Source organism: Typopeltis vanoorti, chromosome 4 (assembly GCF_054136105.1).
Source record: "Typopeltis vanoorti isolate ZY-2024b chromosome 4, IOZ_Tvanoo_1.0, whole genome shotgun sequence".
Lineage (NCBI taxonomy): Eukaryota > Metazoa > Arthropoda > Arachnida > Uropygi > Thelyphonidae > Typopeltis > Typopeltis vanoorti.
The window spans coordinates 150,146,935-150,170,466 of record NC_143552.1 but is presented as its reverse complement, the minus strand read 5'-3'; the positions used below and the strand labels follow the sequence as shown (position 1 = coordinate 150,170,466).

Here is a 23,532-nt window from a genome sequence, read left to right as displayed (position 1 = left end):
AAACATCTTAGCAGGTTATGGATGTACATTCTAATAGGACAGCTGAGATACCTTGCTTTTACAGATGTTGGACGGTGTTGGAGGTGTATCAAAAGCAAGGATGATGTTCTTGGTTGAAATCAGGCGACCATCCCTATGTATCTGGATGCACCTCACACCTGTCACTCCTTGATCTTTAAGTTTTGAACACATCTCCTCATCAGGAACATCGTGGAGATCCCATTCTGATACAACTCTTCTACAGGAATTGAGTGTTACTGTGATTTGTATTCCACCCATTGTCATTGCTCCCATTAGTTTCTTGGAATGTTGCTGAGACAATGTTTCCACAAGGATATCATCAGAATGTAATTTCTTAACAGTTCTGCCAGTCTTTCTAAACCCTTTTTAATAAAGGATGACATTTTCCCTATTGGTTTTTCACCTGTTGCATGAATTATTAAAAATGTTGGTGCATTTATACTAGTATCATATATCTTTTGTTTCTTACTTCTGTTTTCATATGCTGTATCTATGGTATCAGTACTTGGTTGGGAGTTTGTTAGGGCCCCCTGAAACATTTCAGGATGAAGAATTCATGCTCCCCATCCACTATGGAGCCACACATGGGTACTCGCTAACTGGCAAGCAATGACTGCGCTCAGGAATGGAACGTCAAGGCTACCCCAGATACTATACCAGCACTACAGCAAGCATAGGATCCTGATCCCGGACCATGCAGTGAGGACTTATTACAACGCCATTGACTCTTGCAGGCAAGCCCACTAGCCAATTGATCCTGGCTGGGCTATCCAGGACTGCCCATCTTACTGAAGCATGGACCAAAGTAGTGCAGGACTACCAGGATCTCCCTTTCTGGATGTTTACAGGTTTCACCGCACAGCAAACACAGCAGCAGGGTGTTGGATCCCAGTGAGGGGTGTCTGGGAAAAAGGATAGTGAAAAAGACTCAGGAGAAGTTATAATAAATTTAGTTTAATCCTTTATCCAAGTGTGAGCAAACAACATTTGCACCTGAAAGTATTTTCAGGACTGAGGTAAGGTAGTACTTGGATAAAGGATTAAACTAAATTTATTATTGTCTAACCAAGTGGAAAATAAACTTTCAACTCAGGAGAAGTAGACAAAGAATATGGGAAGAAAAGCAAAGAAAAAGAGGAAGAATGAAAAGGGCCAGTACATTCACTGAGAGGTCCCCTCCACAACAAACATGTGGCCTGACTTTTTGCATGGCGAATAGTAAGTGAATGAAATGCATTGGCACAATGAGTTGAAACTTGTTTCAAATAATTAAAACAATTAATCAATGTTTAAACATAAAGAGATATACACTGTTAGCCTATGGATATAAATCAGCCAGTTATATAATTGCAAATTTTAAATTATCTGAATTAATTTTAGATTTAAGAATATGTTGCGGTTTTGAATCAATTCAAAATAATTTACGATTTCAGCTAAGGTGACCAAAAATAAGTGAAAAAGATATGTTAGAAAGTTATATAATTGCTTATTTGCAAGATCCTGCTTTTAATTTACAATATCAAAAACATATCAACAAAAAAATAGCCACTGTAGAAACGGCTAAATGTGGAATGAGAAATCTTTTAAATCCTAACAAAAGCAGCAGCAGTAGAAAGTTTATAAACAAAAAAATTAATGGAAAGGAAAAATGAGGATTGTATAACTGGCATAAAAAAAAAATCAGAAACCTAAAAAAAGTTATATAAAATACTTACATTTCATAACATAGAAACAGCTATTGCAAAATGAAGGAGAGCAAAAAATAAAAGCATGGAATGATTTTTAATAGAACTAGAAAGAGAGAGAGAGATCAACATTGCAACTAAACATTTGTTTAAACCCATTAAATAATAAAATAATGGCTAAAGAAATGTAAAAAAAAAATTTATCCTCTTAATAACTTAGAAAATTAACAAAGTTATTAAGAGGATAAAATATGTGAAAAACAAAATCGATTTTGTTCTTCACTTTAACAAATTTCAGTTGAAAACAGAAGGAATTAATTTCAAAAAGAACCTTTTGCACTTATCAATTATGAAATTTTTGATAGTTAACAGACAAAAATTAATTAAAATAGGTGCTGATTTAAAAATGCCAAATCACCTTATTCAGTCAATTCGAGAACTATCACAGATAATAAAATAAGTTAAAATTGAACAGGACTGAAAAGAAATAAATAACAAGGAGAGTACAACATATCTGTATTTTATTAGTTAACATTTACATTTCTAATATATATTTAAATGAAATAATAACAATTGAAATTTTGAAAACAACAAAATCTGTTTGGAATGAATATAAATAAACCATCAAACTAATCATTGTTCTCTAGATCATATTCAGAGCCAATCATTATTTTTAGATGATCAGTTGTGCCAGCTACATCAGAAGATGATTTACAGGTGTTATTAAAATGACTATATGAAATTGCAGAACAACAGAATACAAAACTATCTAAAGAAACAAAATAAAAATAAAGGTATTCAAAGAAGAAAACCTTAAGAATAGTGATAGATAATAGTACAAGAGGAGTAGTCGGGGGGAGGGGACTGGAAAGTTCTGATAAACACCTGGAACAAAAATGATATTAAAGCAAAAGGAGCCTGTGTAGCTCATGTAGAAGTAGTGTTTGCACTACGGCACTTGACCGCATGAAGAAAGATTTGGGTTCAAATCTAATCGATGTCTAGAGGAACTTTTGTCGGCCTGGTTGACCTTGTGGTTAGCGTATCCGCTCTCCAGCCAAAAGGCTGCTGGTTCGAATCCCACCATGGGCATGGATGTTTGTGATTGTGAAAATGCTTGTGGTGGTGGTGGGCAGTAGATGGCGTGTGTAGATGATGATGGTAGTTGCGGTTCGCTGTAGTTGGGTGGAGACGTAGAGTAGGTGCCCTCCCTCAATGAGGCTTTTTACTCCTTGGAGGTGTCATGTAATAATAATAACCACAAGAATGAACATATGAGGTAAAATCCTCAATTTTAAGGAAGGGAACCCTGATATCTCTGTATGTGAAAAGTTTATTTTTCACTTGGTTAGAGTATAATAAAATTAGTTTAATCCTTTATCCAAGTGTGAGCAAACAAAGTTTGTGCCTGAAAGTATCTTCAGGACTGGGGTAAGGTGGTACAACACCAGAGCAACTCGTTGCAAAGGTGGAGCAAGCTATCAACACTCCTATCTCAGTATCTCCCATAATGCAAAACACATCTCCTTGCGGATATGTCTAATATTATGCATTAAGGGAAGGGCCACAACCCAGACTAGTTTTGACCTTTATTGAGGTCTCTTCAGTGGGAGCTAGGCCCAAGTGTAGACAAGTGTAGATAGATACCAGGCAGAAGCATTAGCAGGTCATCTCTAGCAGGTCATTAGCAGATCATCTATAGGAGTTGCCAAATGGTGTGCCACCCTTTTTTAATAAATTACTCTGGATTTAGAGAAAGATGTTGAAAGTTTATTTTTCACTTGGTTAGAGTATAATAAAATTAGTTTAATCCTTTATCCAAGTGTGAGCAAACAAAGTTTGCGCCTGAAAGTATCTTCAGGATGGGGTAAGGTGGTACAACACCAGGACAACTCGTTGCAAAGGTGGAGCAAGCCACCAACACTCCTATCTCAGTATCTCCTATAATGCAAAACACATCTCCTTGCAGATATGTCTAATGTTATGCATTAAGGGAAGGGCCACTACCCAGACTAGTTTCGACCTTTATTGAAGAGACCTCAATTGTTCATAGGAAGTTAGGAATAATGTAAATTTCATGCCCCTATATACCTTTTAAGGATACATATCTGGAGTTTGATAAAATACAGTAAAATTCAGTAGTTATCATGTAAGCATTATATTTTTTTTACCATTTGTTATGCTTCCAACCGCTAACACTTTATATATCTTGCTGTATTAAACATACATTTATACCAATTTCTGGATGGATCTTCATGAAAGTGCTGACTGGTTTTTAATGTCACTAGTAGTAAGAGAGGTGAGTATTGAAAAGGTGAATAAATCACTCCAAGTTATGCAGCTGTATTGCATACTAATCTGCTGCTTTGGATTATTTCTCAAGATATCTCTACAGTGCTGATGAGAACAGTAAAACTTCATAGTTGGTAAGGGAATTTTATTTTTTGTGTTATTTTTCCCACACATGAAAGGCAAAAGAGCCTCTAGGAAACAAATCTTGTGTATGGGCAGGATCAGGAGCAATCTATTGATATTCTGTTGGAAATTATAGTCCTTTGGAAATGCTTCATGGGGAAAGTTGTGCTACAGAATTCAGGTGGAAGGAATGAAAGATCACTAAAGTAGTATGTGCAGTGAGTATGCAGTTCAATTGTAAATTGATCTTGAGCATCTGTTGCTCAAGTTCCTATAGATCTGGCAGAAATGAGAAGAATAGTGGATGCTAGTTCTTTTGAACAATACCCATGGAAATATCTGGAGAAGAGACAATGCAGAAACTGATATATGAGAAAGTGGCTGGAGAGAGAGAGAGTATGTAAGCAAACTGTCATTAATGAACTGGACTGTCCTTTTCTAAACAGCATTAAGAATTTTTAGGATGGTCTTAGGTGCACCATTACACACAAAAGCAGGATTCCAATATTGGTTGGATTTGGGATTTTACAGAGTAAGTAATTGTTCAGCAGAGAAGACGTAAGTGGAGAAGATCTGCTTATTTTCTTGTAAAAATGACTTCAGAACTGCATTTTGGATACTGTGCAGATCAATGTTTAGGCCACTTAATAAAGTTATTATTATTACGTGACACCTCCAAGGAGTCCAAAGACTCATCGAGGCGGCACCTACTCTACAACTCTGTCTCCACCACTCAATCCACCAACTACAATGAACTGCAACTACACCATCGCCATCTACTGCCCAGCCCCACCACTAGCATTTTCACAGACAATCACAAACATCCATGCCCACAGCGGGATTCGAACCCGCAGTTTTATGGCTGGAGAGCGGATATGCTAACTCGTCCAACCAGACCAGCCAAATTCCTGCGACAGCTGGGAATTGAACCTGGGTCAACTGCTTGGAAGGCTGCTGTGCTAACCACCATATGAGCATCTCTCAATCTTAATGTTTGAACATGGCAAGGCTTGTAAGTGTAGGATGAGTGAAGTGTGCTGTCATCAGCAAAACTATGAATAAGTTGAAAGTTTATTTTTCACTTGGTTAGACTATAATAAATTTAGTTTAATCCTTTATCAAAGTGTGTGCAAACAAAGTTTGCACCTGAAAGTATCTTCAGGACTGGGGTAAAGTGGTACAACACCAGCTGACTCCTTGCAAAGGTGGAGCAAGCTACCAACACTCCTATCTCAGTATCTCCCATAATGCAAAACACATCTCCTTGCGGATATCTATAATGTTATGCATTAAGGGAAGGGCCACTACCCAGACTAGTTTCGACTTTTATTGAGGTCTCTTCAGTGGGAACCAGTGTTGTACCACTTTACCCCGATCCTGAAGATACTTTCAGGTGCAAACTTTGTTTGCACACACTTGGATAAAGGATTAAACTAAATTTATTATTTATATGAATAATGTTTGCAGTTGATGAGAACAGGTTGTTTACATAAATCAGGAAGAGGGTGGATGAAATGGCAGAACCCCAAGGGACACCAGCATTGACAGAAAAGTCTGAGGAGAGATCACCATCTACTATTACACTTAGGGATCAATCTGAGATAAAATTGGTAATCCATTTACACAAGGATGAAGGCAGTCCAAATGATGCTAACTTGTTGAAAAAGCCTCGATGCCAGACTGTATCAAAAGCCTCAAAACCTTTCTATGGAATGGGTCGAAAGATGTGACGTAGGCCAATAGATCTCCTGTGGATCTAGAGTGCCGAAATCCATACTGGTGGTCACTAATTATATAGCAGTTCTCGAGGCGTTGAAGAAGTTGACTGTTGATAACCTTCTTCATTACTTTAGACCAGCGGTTTTCAACCAGTGTGCCACGGCACATTGGTGTGCTGCGAAAGGTCTTCAGGTGTACTGTGAGATTTATGAAAACAAATTAATTGAAAGAAATAATGTCGTAATTTGCACATTTATTTATTAGTATCTGGTCTTCCCTCTTCTTGTGTGTGTAAATCAATCAAAATATATGCCTATTTTTTTGCCAGATCATCAAAAAAAATTAAAAGAATATATTTTTAGTGTACTGCAGAATTTTAATAATTAGTCTAGGTGTGCCATATTATGGAAAAGGTTGAAAATCACTGCTTTAGACAAAACTGTGTGAGAATGATAGTTTGATGGTAAACATTTATCTCCTTTTTTTGAGAACTGTATGTATATGTGCTTTCTTCCATGCTGAAGGGTGGATATCTGCTGAGTAGTTTACTGAATAGACGATACTAGTAGCAAGGCTTGTACGTTGGTCAGACATAACTGGTGATTAGTTTACGGAATTAACAACGCATATAAAGTATATTAATTAAAGGTAACTTTAATGAATTTACACCAAGTCTATCACCATCCCCTACATCCAGGGCACCTCTGAGAAAATAACCAATATCCTCAAAAAATATGACCTTACTTCCTGTTACAAACTATATAAAAAGTTGGCATCCCTTATCCGCTCTACCAAAGACCAACCACTTCCCCTAGACCTACCTGGTGTATACCAGGTCCCTTGCAGCTGCAAATTGTCCTACTTTGGCCAAATAGGCAGAACAACAAATATCAGGATTTCAGAACACAAAGACTACATCCGCTTCCACCAGTACAGCCGCTCTGGGCTGGCAGACCATGCCTTAGATACCCACCATAAAATTCATTGGAAGAAAACAAAAATAATTCATCGCAGCAAGTTTAAATACGAAAGATTATTCAAAGAATCTTCAGCAGCTCTAAAAAATGTTCCTAACCTCAACAAATTTGGGTGCATGAAACTACTCCAAATTTGGGAGACTTACATTATGAGAACTTCAGCCCAACTGCCAAGACTACCAAATTAGCCCACCAGAGGGCACCATTAGGACTTTAGGAACAATATTAGTTTCTTGCTTTCTTCCTCATTTGCTTTGGGTTAGTGCCTGCGTGCACATACCATATCTTTATGTTCCTGAAGATGGCAATGTGACGTTGCCGAAATATAGAAGTTATTCATTAAAGTTACCTTTAATTAATATACTTTATATGCGTTGTTAATTCCATAAACTAATCACCAGTTATGAATAGACAATAGAGAACAGGTGTTATTTCAGGCACATATCTGTTGAGCAAAATGGATGGGATTTCATCAGGACTGGCTGCCTTTTTGATATCTAAGTTGTTCAAGATTCTTCTGATGTCTTTCTGGAGGAAGGTCACAGGAGCATTGAGATGCATTGTTCTAGGCAAAGAAGAAGAAGAAGAAGGTAATTTGTTTGTCAGGGTCATCTGTATAGGCGTTGGAAGAGAAAAATGAAGCCAAGACATCAATCTTGCCTTTAGGTGCTATTATAATGCTACCATTAGGGTGAGATAGAGGAGACAGCACAGATGGACAAAAGTTGCACCCAACAGATTTGGCAAGCAACCAGAAGGCACAACTGCCAGTGGCTAGCAGTGAATTTTCTATATTTATTCTTGTTGAATTTGAACTTTGTCCTTTTAATGGCAATTTTCCAAATGTTGTAGGCAACTGTTTAGGTTGTGAAGGAAGCTGGTGTTTTGGTCTCAAGTGACCTGTGTAAGCTTCTTTGCTTTTGTTGGACAACCTTGGTGCACTTTTTAAGAACCATTGTTTAGACTTGCTTTGATAAATTTGAACAGAGCGAGGAATGATAATTTCCATTCCAGTATAGATTATTTCTGCAACATGATCACAACTGGTGTCTGTATTGGAAGAATGAAAATTGTAGTCTGACAGTGTAAAGGAATAGTAAAAGTCACAAAAGCCTTCTCTCTCTCTCTATCTGTTGGCATTGTTGTAATGCCAGAGCACATGAGATTGTGAATGGCCGAATTAAAGACGTTACACCAAAGATGAAACTTGATTCAGATTGTAGTCTGAATTACCAAGAGGAGCAGTGATCTGAACAGAGTATCTTGAAGGAGAACTAGGTAAGTAGAGATCCAAAGTGTTGGGTGTGTGAAGGGGTTACCAGTAATTCTGGTAGTGAGATGAATGATGTGTTTTAAGTCATTACTTACAGCAAAAATCTCTATCTCTCTTCCAGTTTCATCAGTGAAATTGGAAAATGCAAGCCAATTGGAATTGTGGACATTGAAATTGTGAAGGAGGATGGTTTCACCATCAGGAAATTTTGACTGAATGAAATTGATCTTTGAAGACAAGAAGTCAAAGAGGTCAGAATGATTGTCAGAGTTTGGAAAACAGTAGAGCCAGCAGATGAATGAATCAAAATATGGCAAAGAAATTTTGATTTAACCCACAGGTAGTCAAAAAGATTGAGATTCTAGGTTAGGCATTCCTTTGGCAAGGAATATCAGAATGCACAAAAGCATAAGCACCTCGCTTATGGTGCAAGGAATTATACAGGGTGGAATTTGAACAATTTGGACTTTAAAGCGGAGGTGATGAAGCTGTAAAATAAGATGAAATTAGAGACTTGGTGGATATAAAGGTAAAGTGCAAAAGAATTAAGTGAAAGAAATCTGGGAGTAAAATATAATGAATAATTCAAGAATGATGCTATATGAAAATTCTGTTATTCGAAGTGTGGTGATTCATATGATGATGGTTTGTTTTCCAGGAAGGAGGATAATAGGAAGATAAAGCTTTGGATATTAGGAGTAAACAAACAGGAGAGTAAGTAGTGGTTGTAGAATGAGTTGTTATTCATTTGGACAGTTGGAGAATGTGAGGATGAATATCAGAAGATTGAGGAGAATGAAAACAGGTAGCAAGTGTGTGTGTGTGTGTGTGTGTGTGTGTGTGTGTGTGTGTGTGTGCACGCTGCCTAGCTGTGACAGCAATTAGTTCAGGGCAAAGATGATGAAATGGTTTGTTTGAAAGCTTTGTGAGGAAAAAGCCCAATTTGTGAATATAGGAGTAATTTGATGGATGGAATATCTATGAAATGATGGATTGCTCTTGAATTGGTTGATTGTGGCATCTGGAGAGGTTGTTAGAGGACAGAGTGAGTTAAACATTTTAGAGATCTGATGAAATATGCAAAGAGAAAGAGAGATGATAGTGAATAAGCGGTTGTGTATAGGAAGCAGTGAGAGATAATGAGAGAACAGGTATGAAACAGTCACAAGAAATGGGGATAATCAAGATGGATGGGGAGTAAAGAGTGGACACTGGAGGCAGTAGTGACTGCTTTTGAGAGTGGGCAAAAAGAAATGTAATGGCATGGATATGGAACAGTTGTGCTGGCAAAACCAGACCTCAACCCCCTTCTGTGATAAACACGAGGATTAAGGTCTGTGTGGATGACTATTAGTATTTGTTTACGAATGCTAGGAGTATCAGAAATGTGTTGGATGAATTTCTAGCACTGATTGATTTGTATAAGAAACATTGGTATATTTGAAACATGATGAATGAGGAGATGATACATTGACAGAAATAGAAATGGCAGATTATGAGGTTTTCTGTGAGATAGGGAAGATGGAGGAAGAAGAGTGCTGTTAATGGTAGCAGAGCAGTTGTGCGTTGCTATCATTGAAATGTAGGCACAATTCCTTTGCTTTCACCCTTTCCTGCACAAATGCAGGAAAGGGCGAAATAACGGTAGTGGCATTGAGACAATAAGGGGAGAGGTTGACATTGATAAGATGAAATATTTGGTAATTTGCTGTAAGCTGGGAAGTTTGGAGGACAGTGATTAGAAATATATTAGTAAATTGATTAACAGTTTGATTAACATGTACAAGAAGAGGATAATGATTGAGTGTTATAGAATAATTCTAGAAATATAATTTATTATTGTTATTATGTGACACCTCCAAAGGAGTTCAAGAACTCATCGTAGGAGGAGCACTCTACTCCACTACACACATCTCACCATCTCCCTTCCTATTTACTTAATTCTTCATCAATACTACTACTATCATTGCCATTTACTGCCACTATCACCAACAACATTATTTCTTGTTTGCAAGTTGCATGTATTCTCATGACTGATTTGCCTGTATGTGGGATGAAAACCCCGAGTTTCCAGGAGGAAAAAAAAAAAAATCCTACCTCTGTATGAGATTGGTTAGTTAATTCACCTTCAATTAAAAAGCCCTTAATAAAGATTTGGAATGAAAGATAGCAAATAGGAAAAAGAGAAATAAATTTGAGTTTGAATCGCTATCTTTGTTAATATGTAACAAAGCGCATGCAGTGATCAAGAGTCTTGGGTTTGATCATTACAGGATGTTGTTGTTAATGAGATGTCAAATGTTTCTCCAGTTGGGTGAAAATGACCATGAGGTAATCACCTTTGCAGTATCCAGCCATGTTAGGACTTTATGAGGAAACAGTATATGCGAAACAATGCCGTGAGTATATGGATTCATGAGATGCCTTAGAGCTATGGTGGAAATTAAGGGTTAGGTGAAATAAAAAGCTTTGTAGATAGCAGTCAAGGCATATTTAATAGTAGCAGGCTTTGTATTCCAGAGCATAAGAGATTAAATGTAAATTGAACGAATGAATGAGAACAGGCAATTTATCTAATGCACTATAGGTTTACAACCTTTCATCAGTAAGTGTAACCAAAAAAAAAAAAAAAAAATCTGGAAGAAAGAGGCATTAAGGGAACAGATAAAGTAGGAAGCACTAATCAGTTATATGAGGTGTAAAAGGAAGAACAGATTATCTACAATGACTGTTATTAAGTTTTGCTTTTCCTCTGAAATATGATATCATCTCTAATATCTTTAATTTTAATAAAGAGAGAAGTAACTGAATCAGTTGAATTAGACGAATTACTAAGTAAACACTTTGCAATAATATATCATTCAGGTGGAGGTGTTGCAGTAATGAAAGAGGCAAATACTTATGTGAGAGAGACCCTAGGTAAATGAAATGGAGGTTCATAGCATATTACAGAACTTTCATGTGAACACAACTGGGATTAGATGTCATACCAGCTTCAGTTTTATGAGAAGGCGCTACGGAATTGTCAGCCTTTGATGATATTGTTTAATTTAAGTCTTGGCTCTGGGTTTGTCCCAAGGGGAGGTGGAACGAGGGGAAAATATTTCCATTGCATAAAGGAAGCTCGAAGACTGATGTAGCAAATTACCAACTGATCAGCATATCAGGAATTGTTGTCAAGGTACTGGAGAAGTTGGTTAAGAGCAAAATACAGGAATGGATAGACAGAAATGGGATACTGTATGGGTTTGTGGAGGGTAGGTCATGCCTCAGTAATTTGCTCACATTTTATAATATAGTGACAGCTGAGTTGGATAAAGGTAATGGGTTTACAGCGATACTGCTGGACTTTGCAAAAGCCTTTGACAGGATATCACATGGAATTCTAATCAGTAAACTGCAGCACATTGGAATGGAAATAGAGATGGTGAGGTTGATAAAAGGGTTTGATGGAAAGATATCAGAGAGCAGTTTATTCAGGAGTGGAGTCTGGCCTGTGATAGTGGTATGCCACAGGGCTCTGTTCTTGGGCTGCTGTTTAATTTTTACATTAATGATATAGAAAAGGATCTGAGAGGAACTATTCAGCTGTTTGCCAATGATGCAAAATTGGGTAGAGCAATAGTTAATACAGATGATATTAAAATTTTGCAGGATGATTTGAATAGACTGAAGTCTGGGCAAAGGAGAATGGATGTCAGTTTAATGTGGCAAAGTGTAAGGTTATGCATTTTTTGGTGAAAAGATTACCAGCTATATACCACATTGATGGACTGTACTCCAGGAAATTGATGAAGCCAGAGATTTGGGAGTGTTAGTGGATATGGAGTTAAAAGTTAGAGGATACATAGCAAAAGTGGCTAAAGTAGCTCATCGGATTACTTGGTTACTGAATGATACTTTGAAAAGCAAGTTAGTATTCCTCTTTATCAATAAGATAAAGACCCCATCTTGACTATTGCATGCAATCTGTTCACCTGTGTTTCTTGGCAGTGAGCTAGAGATGGAGAGGATCAAGAGGCAAGTAACCAAGATGATAGCAGGTCTGTTGAATGAACCTTACAAGAACAGGTTGAAGATTTCTGGGTTACAGAAATTGAAAATGATGATGCTGTTCATGGCTGACCAGAGTGGCAAATTTTGCAATGATGTAAGTTTCCTGCTTTAGACCCTTTCAAAATCAGTTTCAGATGTGTGATAATTTCCTTCAACTGTTTCAAGCTTTGATATATCCAGTGGGGACTTCCCCAAAAGCCAAGTTAAATTGTGCTTAATTTTTCTCTTGAAAATCTTCACACATCTTCTTGGTGAACTATAGATTTAGGACTAGAATTTAAAGTTGAATGAAAAATGTTTGTGATGCTTTTAGTGTAATTCTAAATTAAAGATACTAAGGAAATTATATACTTGGTTTAATCCTTTATCCAAATGTAAGCAGACAAGTTTGCACCTGAACTATTTTCAGGACCGGGGCAACTCATATAAAGAAGCTGATGACTTCACATCCTTGCTTTAGTATCCCATAATGCACACCATATCTCCTTATGAACATGTATAATGCTATGCATTATGGGAATGGTCACTGCTCAGACCAGTTTCAACCTTTATTGAGATGAAAAAGTAAAGGGTTGCTCATCATAGGCATAGAGTATGAACATGTATAATGCTATGCATTATGGGAATGGTCACTGCTCAGACCAGTTTCAACCTTTATTGAGATGAAAAAGTAAAGGGCTGCTCATCATAGGCGTAGAGTAGTTTGTATAGGAGTGCAAGAGAGCCTGATAGTATTAGGAGAAAGAAAAGACAGTTAGATAGCATGAGAGAGAGAGAAAAGGGTTCAGCTCTTTTATATCATCATATAGCCAAAGGCTATCAGTTTTCCTTTTTCACCAATCTCATAGATGAACAACAAAAAGACCATTTAAAACAAACGATGACTGATACCCAGGCGGTTAGCTCCATCTGGGTTAACTGTGTTGAGTTGGCCTTCTCTGCCTGGAATTGCTCTCCAGTCATCCCTGCAATTGACTGTAAGACCACATTGAATTAAGAGGATGGGACTATTTAAAAAACCTCTCATAGCAAGAATAGACAGAATTTTATCCCCTCCCCCAGTGAATATTGCATAATGTGGGCCCCCATTGGAAAAAAATCATAATACAGACATATATTATTACAATATTTATATTCAAGATTTTGCATTTGTCATCTTTTTTTGTGCTTCTTATCAATACCTTTGAAATGAAACTTATATGAATAAGCATATATTTACTAATATTCATTAAGCGCCAAAGTATGCAGGAAGCAAAATTTGTGAACCAACACCAATGTGTGATTTTTTTCCATTAAAATATAAAAAATAACAAAAAAAGAAATAATAAAAATTAAATATGTTTCTTTTAAGATTAAAAAAAACCTACTTAGTCTTAAAACATTTTGCATTTGTTTTCATTATTTCACAGGAGGGCCCCCTCAACAAAACTTACGGCCCCCAGGGGGGCTGCGGTCCACAGTTTGGGAAATGCTGGTCTACACCATCTGGTCATAAATTTGATATCTCCTAGACTGCTTCTTTCTGAATACAAAAATTGTCTGACTGAACAATAAAATTTCCACCATACAATATTAAAGCATTTGGATGACGTATTGCTGGATGTCATAATCCATGTTTCTTTCTAACCTTCCATAAATAGTATTTTAATTCATTAATTATAAAAATCAAAATTCTCTGCCCATTGCTTGCCAAAAGGTGTCACAGCTTATTATTAAATACTCTGGATTAGAGGAAGTTGTTGGAAGTTTTTCCACTTGGTTATACAAATTAAAGATACCAAGAAATTGGATAAATGATTTAATCCTTTATCCAAGTGTTAGCAAACAAGTTTGCGCCTGAACTATTTTCAAGACTGGAGACATTATACATGTCCTCAAGGAGATGTGTTTTGCATTATGGGATACTAAGGCAGGTGATGTGAAGGTCATTAGCTTCTTTATATGAGTTGCCCCAGTCCTGAGAATAGTTTAGGTGCAAACTTGTTTGCTTACACTTGGATAAAGGATTAAACCAAGTATATAATTTCTTGGCATCTTTAATTTATAGTATAACCAAGTGGAAAAACTTCCAACAACTTTTAGTGTAATTGTTTTGAACAGAAGGCTGTAAACAATAACCCAACTAAAGAAATGAAGTATAGAAATCAAAAATTATCCTATTGACCTATAATAATGCCAAACAACACAAGATTAATAGTTACTGTGTTACTGTTATGCCCCTTGGATGGACAAATCACTGAGTTGTGATTTGTTCATCCAAGGAATTTAAATTGCTCAGAGGAATAACAGTTGACTATATGCTTAAAATCATCAGTGATGAATCACATCAGTGTTTGGAAAGTAGTTATTGTGGTTAGGATTGTCTCGTTGTTTGAACTGTGATATTGCCAGTGCTTTTTTTTTCTAGAAAATAAAGTGCCAGAACTCACATCTTGTTAAGCTTTTTATTAAAGAAAATGATATTCCAATCTTAATTTAAATGAAATATGAAGCAGCTGTTGCTGTCACGGAGTCGCATAAATGAATTAAATATAATTTATCTTCAGTATTTTTTATTTTAGACATGATCAAATGTAAAATTAAACAAACAAATTAAAAGATATAACCAAAGACCAAATATAAAAGCAAAAGTAAATTTGTAAAAACATTATATAATTTAAGAGAAGTTCATAGTGCTTTCCAAAGTTTTGTCCAATTCTCGTCGAACAAATCGTCTGGATTCCTTTCTTTGCTCTTAGTATCTAAGGCCGAATGTCGTCCTCTAAGTAACCACAGATCAACATACTTTGAAGGATCGAAAAGTCTTAAAGGTGGTCCAACAAGTGTGATGAATAAAAGTGCTGAAACTGTTTTAGTCTTCAATGAAGCTGTTGTTGGGGTGATAATTAAATTCATCTGCGAAAATCTGCGTTCACATTCACTTGATGAAATGGGAATGGTATTCAGAGCATGTACCAAATGCAACAGTTTTTCTGGATATGTCTTATCGAGAATGTATTCACGGAATCCACCAATCATTTCTCTTTCATTTAATTGCATTCGATTGACAAATTTCCAATTTCTGCCTTTCCGAATGTTAGCTGATCATCAATATCTTCAGGCCAATGTTTTTGGTCAAGCACGCAAGCCCAAAATGCTAGCTTAACATTTTCGCTATTAAGCAACCTTTTTTCAATTGACTCTTTTAATTTGGTATAAAATGTTTTTGGGTCAATAGGAGGATTATTTTTTGGAGCTTTTTCGTGAAGTAAAACTCCACGAAAGCAGATCGCGTTCAGCAGCTGTTGCACATCTATAATAGGGTTCAAAATTCTGTCTTCTTTCTTCAAAAGCTTATACAAGTGCATTTATTTTTTTTATTTGCCTTGTAAGGGTTCATGTCACTGTCTTGCAGGTCCAAACTTAATTCAGTCAATTCTTGGAAGCATCACAAATCAATCCTAGATTCGATAAAAAGTCTGTAGATGTTATTTTTCTTCTTAAGTCATAAGTACATTTATCATTTTTCTCTCTCCTAGGATCATGCATCGCATCTTCAAAATGATTCACTAGAGATTCAAAATTATTCCACACAGCCAAAACTGAACAGAAACTAGATGACACCCATCGAGTACTTAAAATTCTTCCAATTTTCAGCAGCTCAACCTCTAGTGATTCTGCACGTAAATGCAACTCTACTGTTTTTTGGCAAAGCATGGTATATTGTAAACTTCAGGCTATTACTATTTATTGCTTTTTTTATATATTCCTTTCTTATTCTCAGTATTCCTTCTTACTATTGCGTACTTAGTGTTTATCTACCTTTCACACTACGAGTTTTATGCCTATGGATACTAGAAAATTTATTTGATAAAACTGTGCCACCAGTATCTTTTAATTGCCATAAAACTCAGTAATACAGTGAGTTGATCTCTCTCTAACACAAATTCCTTCAGTAAAACTTTACACAAACAGTCATGGTTATTTGCACTTAACTATACGCTTCAGCTATCTTACTTTGTTTCCTCTCTTAAGTTTGCATTTATTTAGGAACAGTGCATTGTGAAATAAACAATCAAGCAGCACTCTATTGACATATAATTAAAACACATTTATTTACGTTAAAAAAACAAACTACATTAAATAAGCGATAGGAAAATTACTCTCTCTTTACCTATCCTTATATACTTTTGATATAAAGAAACAAATTTTCCCTTTTCAATAATAAATGACTATGCAATGTAATTACTCTGTTACTTCTCTGCTAAAATATATCAAAATTTGCCGAGACTAATTTACTCATAAAGAGATTAGTTAGTTATGGCAAGTTATCTTACAGTTTATATTCCAGTTAACAACAAATCAAAGGATTCTCTTATAGATATTTCTTATTACTATTTCTTATCAGTCCATCTATGACATATCTCCTAGATCACAAAAAGAATGTACATTAAAGGATGTAATACACTTACAGAGGCTCTTTGTCACGACACCTTCCAAAAGTCCTGCATCAAAGTCGCTATTGTTTTTCTTTCATCTCAGGCCTTAGGTTTCCTTCTGGAGAGTCTTGTTTCAGATGGGGGCACTTCGTCAGAATATTGGTGGGTCTTGGACTGCAATCTTCCCGGTACTCAAAAGCTCAGGCAAGAAGTTTCAACATACAGGCTTGAAGATCACTCTGCGGCTTTTGGCTTCAGCTGACTTCCCGCAGCACTAGGACATCCGACTGGCACTTGGCTTCGGCTGTTCTCCCAAGTTTTTCCTCTGGCATGGGTTTGCCGTAAAGTCTGGTCCTCTGGATCCGACTGCTTCTGGTTCTCTGCCGACTGGCTCTCTTCGGTAACTGGACCTCACCTCTGCTCTCTTGGCAACTCGATCTCGGCTCCCCTCTGTCAGCAACTGGACCTGGACTCTCCTCACAATGTTCAGCTCATTCCCCTTTTATTTTCGCCTTCTTGGGACCTTGCACCAAGGGTTGTAAACTCCGAGGAAATCAGCAGTTCTCCTTGATTTTTTTGTTAAGGTTGGCCCGTTCTTTTATCTCCTCTGTGCACTCTTTTTTTCCTTGTCTTGTCGGGTAGTGGAAACTTCTGAAACTAGTGGATCTCTTTGATACTAGCTTTGAAGGTGTACATGCGCAGAGCTCGCAAACAACTTTCTCACACTTAATCGTAAACAACTTTCTTGTGCTCTTATACATAGCTATTATACAAAGTTCCGATGTCAAAGCATTGCCTTTGTTTTTGACATTCTAGAAACTTTAAATAAAACAGTAAATACAATCAATTCCCATACGGTTATTTACATTAATATTTAACATAAAATACATAGAGACAAACAAGGTTATTTTTGTCAGTTCTCACGAGACTTGACCTCTGTAAAAATCGATGTAAAGCGCTTTGGTATTTTTAAGCTACATCGAGTGTTACAATAGGACATAAAGTTTATCAATAAATGATTTGAATCTATTGATTCTTGAAATTTCCTTTACAGCATCACTTACTGATAATTCTAGTCTGTAATTAGCACACTGCCAAACTATAATAGAAGGAAATTTTTCTGAACAGCAATTTTTTCACTCCACTTTTACACCCTAACTTTACAGGAGCACCTTCGCATGCTAGAGAAACTAAATATTTTAAAATAATCTTCTGTCATCCCATAATAGTTAAGACATTGGAGTAAGGAATCAAATACACTTTTTACCGTTGCGTTTCAAGTTCGATCAAGTCCAAAAATAAATTTATCGGTGAATTAATTCCAACACCTTCGATACAGCATCGAATATATACTATGAGAGTGGTTTTATTGCTTATTGCTGTTGATTCATCAATTATTAATGAAATTATATTTTTGAATTGAACGATTTCTTTAAATACATTTTTTCTCATTTCTTCACTTACATGATTCACAATATTAATACATTCATTTGTTGAATGAAGAATATGACCCATTCCAATTCCGTTCAGTTCTTGCATTACAGTCCTGTAGTAAAACCTTACAGCCTATAGGACGGAGACCTAAGCTACAAAAATCCATCTAGTAATTTTCTCTGTGTAGTAGTATAAATTGAGGGAGGGGGGAAGGCTTGCTGCAGTCTTATTCTTGTACCAGTGTATTTTGCTGTTAGTTTTTAGCAAACGACCACATCATATATTTCTGTGCTTTTTTTTTCTTTGCATTATGATGCAACTTTAAAATATTATAGCTTATTTCAGAATTATGTTTTTTATGTTCTTATATTATATCAGCTTGAAAACAATTTTATTTAAAGGATATTTTTACAATCCTTTTCAGAAAGCATCATCTAATGATGTACGTAAAGCATATAGACGTCTTTCAGTACAGTACCATCCTGACAAAAATAAAGACCCTGGAGCAGAAGAAACATTTAGAAAGGCATGTACATTTTGTTAAATCTTAAATTTTTTTTTTTTTTTTTTTCATGGAAATATATATAGGGTTATTCAAAATGTAGGAGTAGATTGTACTTGTTTACCAGTTCTTTATTTACAGCAATATAAAGTGTTATATGTCACCTGATATGAAAACTATCAGATATTCAGGCACTCTACGTATGCACCGCCTGTAATATGACACATCAAAACAATAGCCCATTTCTTTGCGAGACTCTTTTAACTGGTCAACAGTTATTGAATTCACTACTGCCACAATTCGATGCTGAAGTTCTTGTGATGTGAAGAGTAGGGGTGGTATCTTGAACGAATCTTTAAAGATAAAAGTTGCAAGGGATCAGGTCCTGGATGGCCACTTGCACAGCACAGGGTCATCTGTCTGACTTCAACCCATCCTGCAGTTAGGAAGAGTTGCATTGAGATAATTACTTGTGACATTGTGGTGAAAGTAAGGCGGTGCCCATCTTGCATGAAAATGAAGTCAGCAGAGTCATATTCGAGTTGAGAGAACATCCAGATTTGTAACGTATTGAGTTATGATATCCCAGTTACTATTGTCTCAGTAAAGAAAAAAAAGGCTATAAATTTTTCTGTGAGAAATAGCAAAAACATGTTCACTTTTGCTCATTCTCTTTAATGTTCAGTGTTTGCACTTGGATGTTCTGTCCCCTATATTTTCATGTCATGACGATTGATTTCACCACTTAAGTGAAAAGTTAATTCATTAGAAAAAAAATGTGTTGTGCTGCAAAGGCATCATTCTCCATGACATTTTTACCCAAAAGGGTAAAAAATTTTCCCACCATTTTTACCCAAAAGGGTAACTTTTTTCTTTGTCCCTGGGGTGGGGTGCCTCCATTAACTGCAACTTCTAGCCTTTCATATGCAATCGTTTGCTGAGAACATTCCCTACTGTTGTTTGAGGAATTCCTAATTCCTTGCTTGCACAGCTTGTGGATTTTTTTAGGCTGCGTACAAATGTTTGTTAAATTCTTTCAACATTAACTTGGAACGTGTGGACAACCCAGACTTTTTCCTTTACAGATGCATCCCTCTTAAAATATTTTGTACCACAAATAAATCTGCTTATGACAAGGAGATTAAAATTAATCTCCTTGTTATAGCCATAATTATAGAATTACGCTATACAAATTCAATAACAACACAAAATGTTTTCTCTTGTGGAAATGGCATTTTTTATTAACTGTTTGAGCAAGTGACTAAAGGATATTTTTGTTTCAAGTGCTTACAGTGCACTCTAGTAGCAATAACTTGCTACTAGATTGTGGGAAAAGTAAACTCTCATAGTTCCCATCAGCTGATGTATAACACATGATTGTATCGTTGAAAATAAAATTTTCAAAAAGAAGTACAATCTACTCCTTCATTTTGAATAGTCCTGTATTAAATATTAAATAAATGCTTTTTTGTTTCTTTTTTTTTCATTAGCAGCTAAACTTCATTTAAGGCTTTTTCATATTACACTATTAAATTTCTACCAGTTGTAGATCATCATATTTCAAGTATCTTAATTTTAATTTCCTGAATTTTTATTATGTTGCTAGCTATTATTATGGATATAATAAATTTAGTTTAATCCTGTACCCAAGTGTAGGCAAACAAAGTTTGCACCTGAAGTATCTTCAGGACTGAGGCAACTCATAATAAAGGTGGACCAAGCTCTCATCACTCCTTGTCTCAGTATCTTCCATAATGCAAAGCACATCTCCTTGCAGACATGTATAATATTATGCATTAAGAGAAGGGCCACTACCTAGACCGGTTTTGACCTTTATTGAGGTCTATAATAAATTTAGTTTAACCAAGTGGAAAATAAACTTCCAACATGATAACTAATATTTAAGGAATTGACAGCGTATACTAGAAATATAGATTAAATAAACTTTAATATATACATTCCGATATTTCGGCGAACGTCACGTTGCCATCTTCTTGGGAACTTACTAAAAGACACGTGCACACAAGTACTAATAACAGCAAATGAGACTGAAGCTAGGAAGCTAGCGTTTCCTAAAGTCCTGATGGTGCCCCCTGGCGGGCTATATTGGTAGTTCTTGGCCTTTGGGCTGAAGTTCTTCTGATAAAAGTTTCCCAAATTTGGGGCAGTTTCATGCATCCAAATTTGTTGATGTTTGGCATGTTCCTAAGGGCCGAGGCTGATTCCATGAATAGTCTTTCATACTTGAACTTGCTGCGGTGTATTACTGTGGCTTTCTTCCATCTTATTCTGTGGCGTGTATCCAGAGCGTGGTCTGCAAGCCCAGAGTGGCTGTACTGGTAAAATTGGATGTAATCCTTGTGTTCTGAGATTCTGATATTTGCTGTCCTGCCTGTTTGGCCAAAGTAGGACAGTTTACAGCTGCAAGGGACCTGGTATACACCAGGTAGGTCTAGGGGGAGTGGTTGGTCTTTGGTGGAGCGGATAAGGGATGCCAGTTTTCTATGTGGTTTGTAACAAGTGGTCAAGTCATGTTTTTTTAGGATTTTTTTGATTTTTTCCGAGGTGCCTCTGATGTAGGGAATCGTGATAGATTTTGAGTAATCTTTTTTGTGAAGGGGAGGGGGTGGTGGGTTGTGGATAACTGGGTTAAGTATTTTTTGGATTTTTTGGAGGGGATAGCCGTTGGCTGAGAAAGTGTCATGGATGTGATTTAGTTCAGTGGTTAGGGCTTGATCATTAGAACAGATTATTTTTGCCCTGTTGAATAATGTTTTAATAACTCCATATTGTTGTGAGGGGGGGGGATTGTTGGTGAATGTATCTGCCTGTATGGGTGGGTTTTCTATAAACTGAGAAAACCAAGGTTCCATCAGGAACCTTGGTTTTCTCAAACTTGACCACTTGTTACAAACCACATAGAAAACTGGCATCCCTTATCCGCTCCACCAAAGACCAACCACTCCCCCTAGACCTACCTGGTGTATACCAGGTCCCTTGCAGCTGTAAACTGTCCTACTTTGGCCAAACAGGCAGGACAACAAATATCAGAATCTCAGAACACAAGGATTATATCCGATTTTACCAGTACAGCCACTCTGGGCTTGCAGACCACGCTCTGGATACACGCCACAGAATAAGATGGAAGAAAGCCACAGTAATACACCGCAGCAAGTTCAAGTATGAAAGACTATTCATGGAATCAGCCTCGGCCCTTAGGAACATGCCAAACCTCAACAAATTTGGATGCATGAAACTGCCCCAAATTTGGGAAACTTTTATCAGAAGATCTTCAGCCCAAAGGCCAAGAACTACCAATATAGCCCGCCAGGGGGCACCATCAGGACTTTAGGAAACGCTAGCTTCCTAGCTTCAGTCTCATTTGCTGTTATTAGTACTTGTGTGCACGTGTCTTTTAGTAAGTTTCCAAGAAGATGGCAACGTGACGTTCGCCGAAATATCGGAATGTATATATTAAAGTTTATTTAATCTATATTTCTAGTATACGCTGTCAATTCCTTAAATATTAGTTATCATGTCTAACCAGCGTATAAGCCTCTCAACAAGAATAATGATCATCCACGGAGATCTCTTCGCACGCAAGGCCCGCCATTACGGCAAACTGAAGCTGAAATTATCCAGACAACTTAACCGTCTGGCATTTCTAAAACGCTGCCGGGATAATCCTGTCATCCCGAACTGTGTCAAATTTAAACACCGCTTCATCTCACAGAAAGCTCTCCGTATTTACAACCGCGCTAGCCAGGCATTACTTCGGGAGCAAATTACCGCCACACGCGGTTCCCTAGCCGACATAAACAGCGCTATATCAACGTTAGAAAATGAGCTTTCACTTACGCTGAATCACGAGCTTTGGTCGGTACTACATGACGTCTCGTGTATGGCAGCTAAAAAAGAATTTGAACGAGTACGAAGCCGACATATCAACAAGTTTGATAAATTAACAAAGAACTCGGCGCCCAAACTACAAACCAACACTGTTGTTAACCTATCGTCAGCTACCTTAAAGCCAGAAGCACTCCACGCTCTGTCACGTGGTCACAACTTCGCCATTGCTCCTAGGAAATTACCGGCCGAGGAATTAATGATTCAAATTGAACGCGGGATTCGCCAACTGCCTAACCACATCGGCAACGATATCAGATTGGATGTAGCCTGTGTTCTCAACAAAGCAAAACCTCCAAAATCCAACATATCCAGTAGTGAATACAAGAATTGAAAAGAAACAAAAAAATAGTGATCACCAAAGCGGATAAGGGAAACGCCACTGTGGTACTTAATCTTAAAGATTACACAGGTAAGCTCAAGGCTTTATTATTAGATCGTTCCACTTACCTCCCCACTGATTACAATCCCACCAACTCACAAATTAGAAAACTCCATAGGCTCCTTAAGAAGGTCACTTCTTGGCCTGTGGAGATTACCAACAAACTAAAACCCTATAACTCTAGACCCCCCCCGCATATATGGGCTCCCAAAAATACACAAAGAAAATGTGCCATTACGTCCCATAGTGGATGGCATTGATTCCCCCACTTACAAACTAGCCAAGCATTTAGCCAAAGCGCTCTCACACTATACTGGCAATACACCATCACACATAAAAAAACTCAGCCCACTTCAAAGCCAGTATAGAAAACCTTACACTCCAACATAATGACATAATGGTCAGTTTTGATGTCTCCTCCCTATTCACGAATGTCCCCCTCAAAGAAACCTTAGAGCTAATCCAAGCTAAATTTCCTCCCGATATCTCAGCCCTATTTGAGTTTACAATGAACTCAGGCTATTTCGTTTGGCAGGAAAAATTCTACAAACAGATAGAGGGGACAGCCATGGGTTCACCACTTTCCCCACCCTTGGCCAACTTCTTCATGGAGATGTTTGAAGAGAAAGCCTTAAACTCAGCCCCACAAAAACCTACCATATGGCTTCGCTACGTTGATGATGTTTTCGCTATTTGGCCACATGGCCCGGATTCACTCCTCTCCTTCCTAACACACTTGAACAA

General features: G+C 37.0%; 1 protein-coding gene across 1 annotated transcript in view; it reads left to right on the top strand.

The window, feature by feature from the left end:
- LOC150107750 (uncharacterized protein F54F2.9) overlaps window positions 1–23,532 on the top strand; it is a 304,144-nt gene that overhangs the window by 4,860 nt on the left and 275,752 nt on the right. The window contains exon 2 of the mRNA XM_090392180.1: window positions 18,423–18,524. Within this exon, the coding sequence (XP_090248306.1) occupies window positions 18,423–18,524 (102 nt within the window). The remainder of the gene's footprint in view (window positions 1–18,422; window positions 18,525–23,532) is intronic.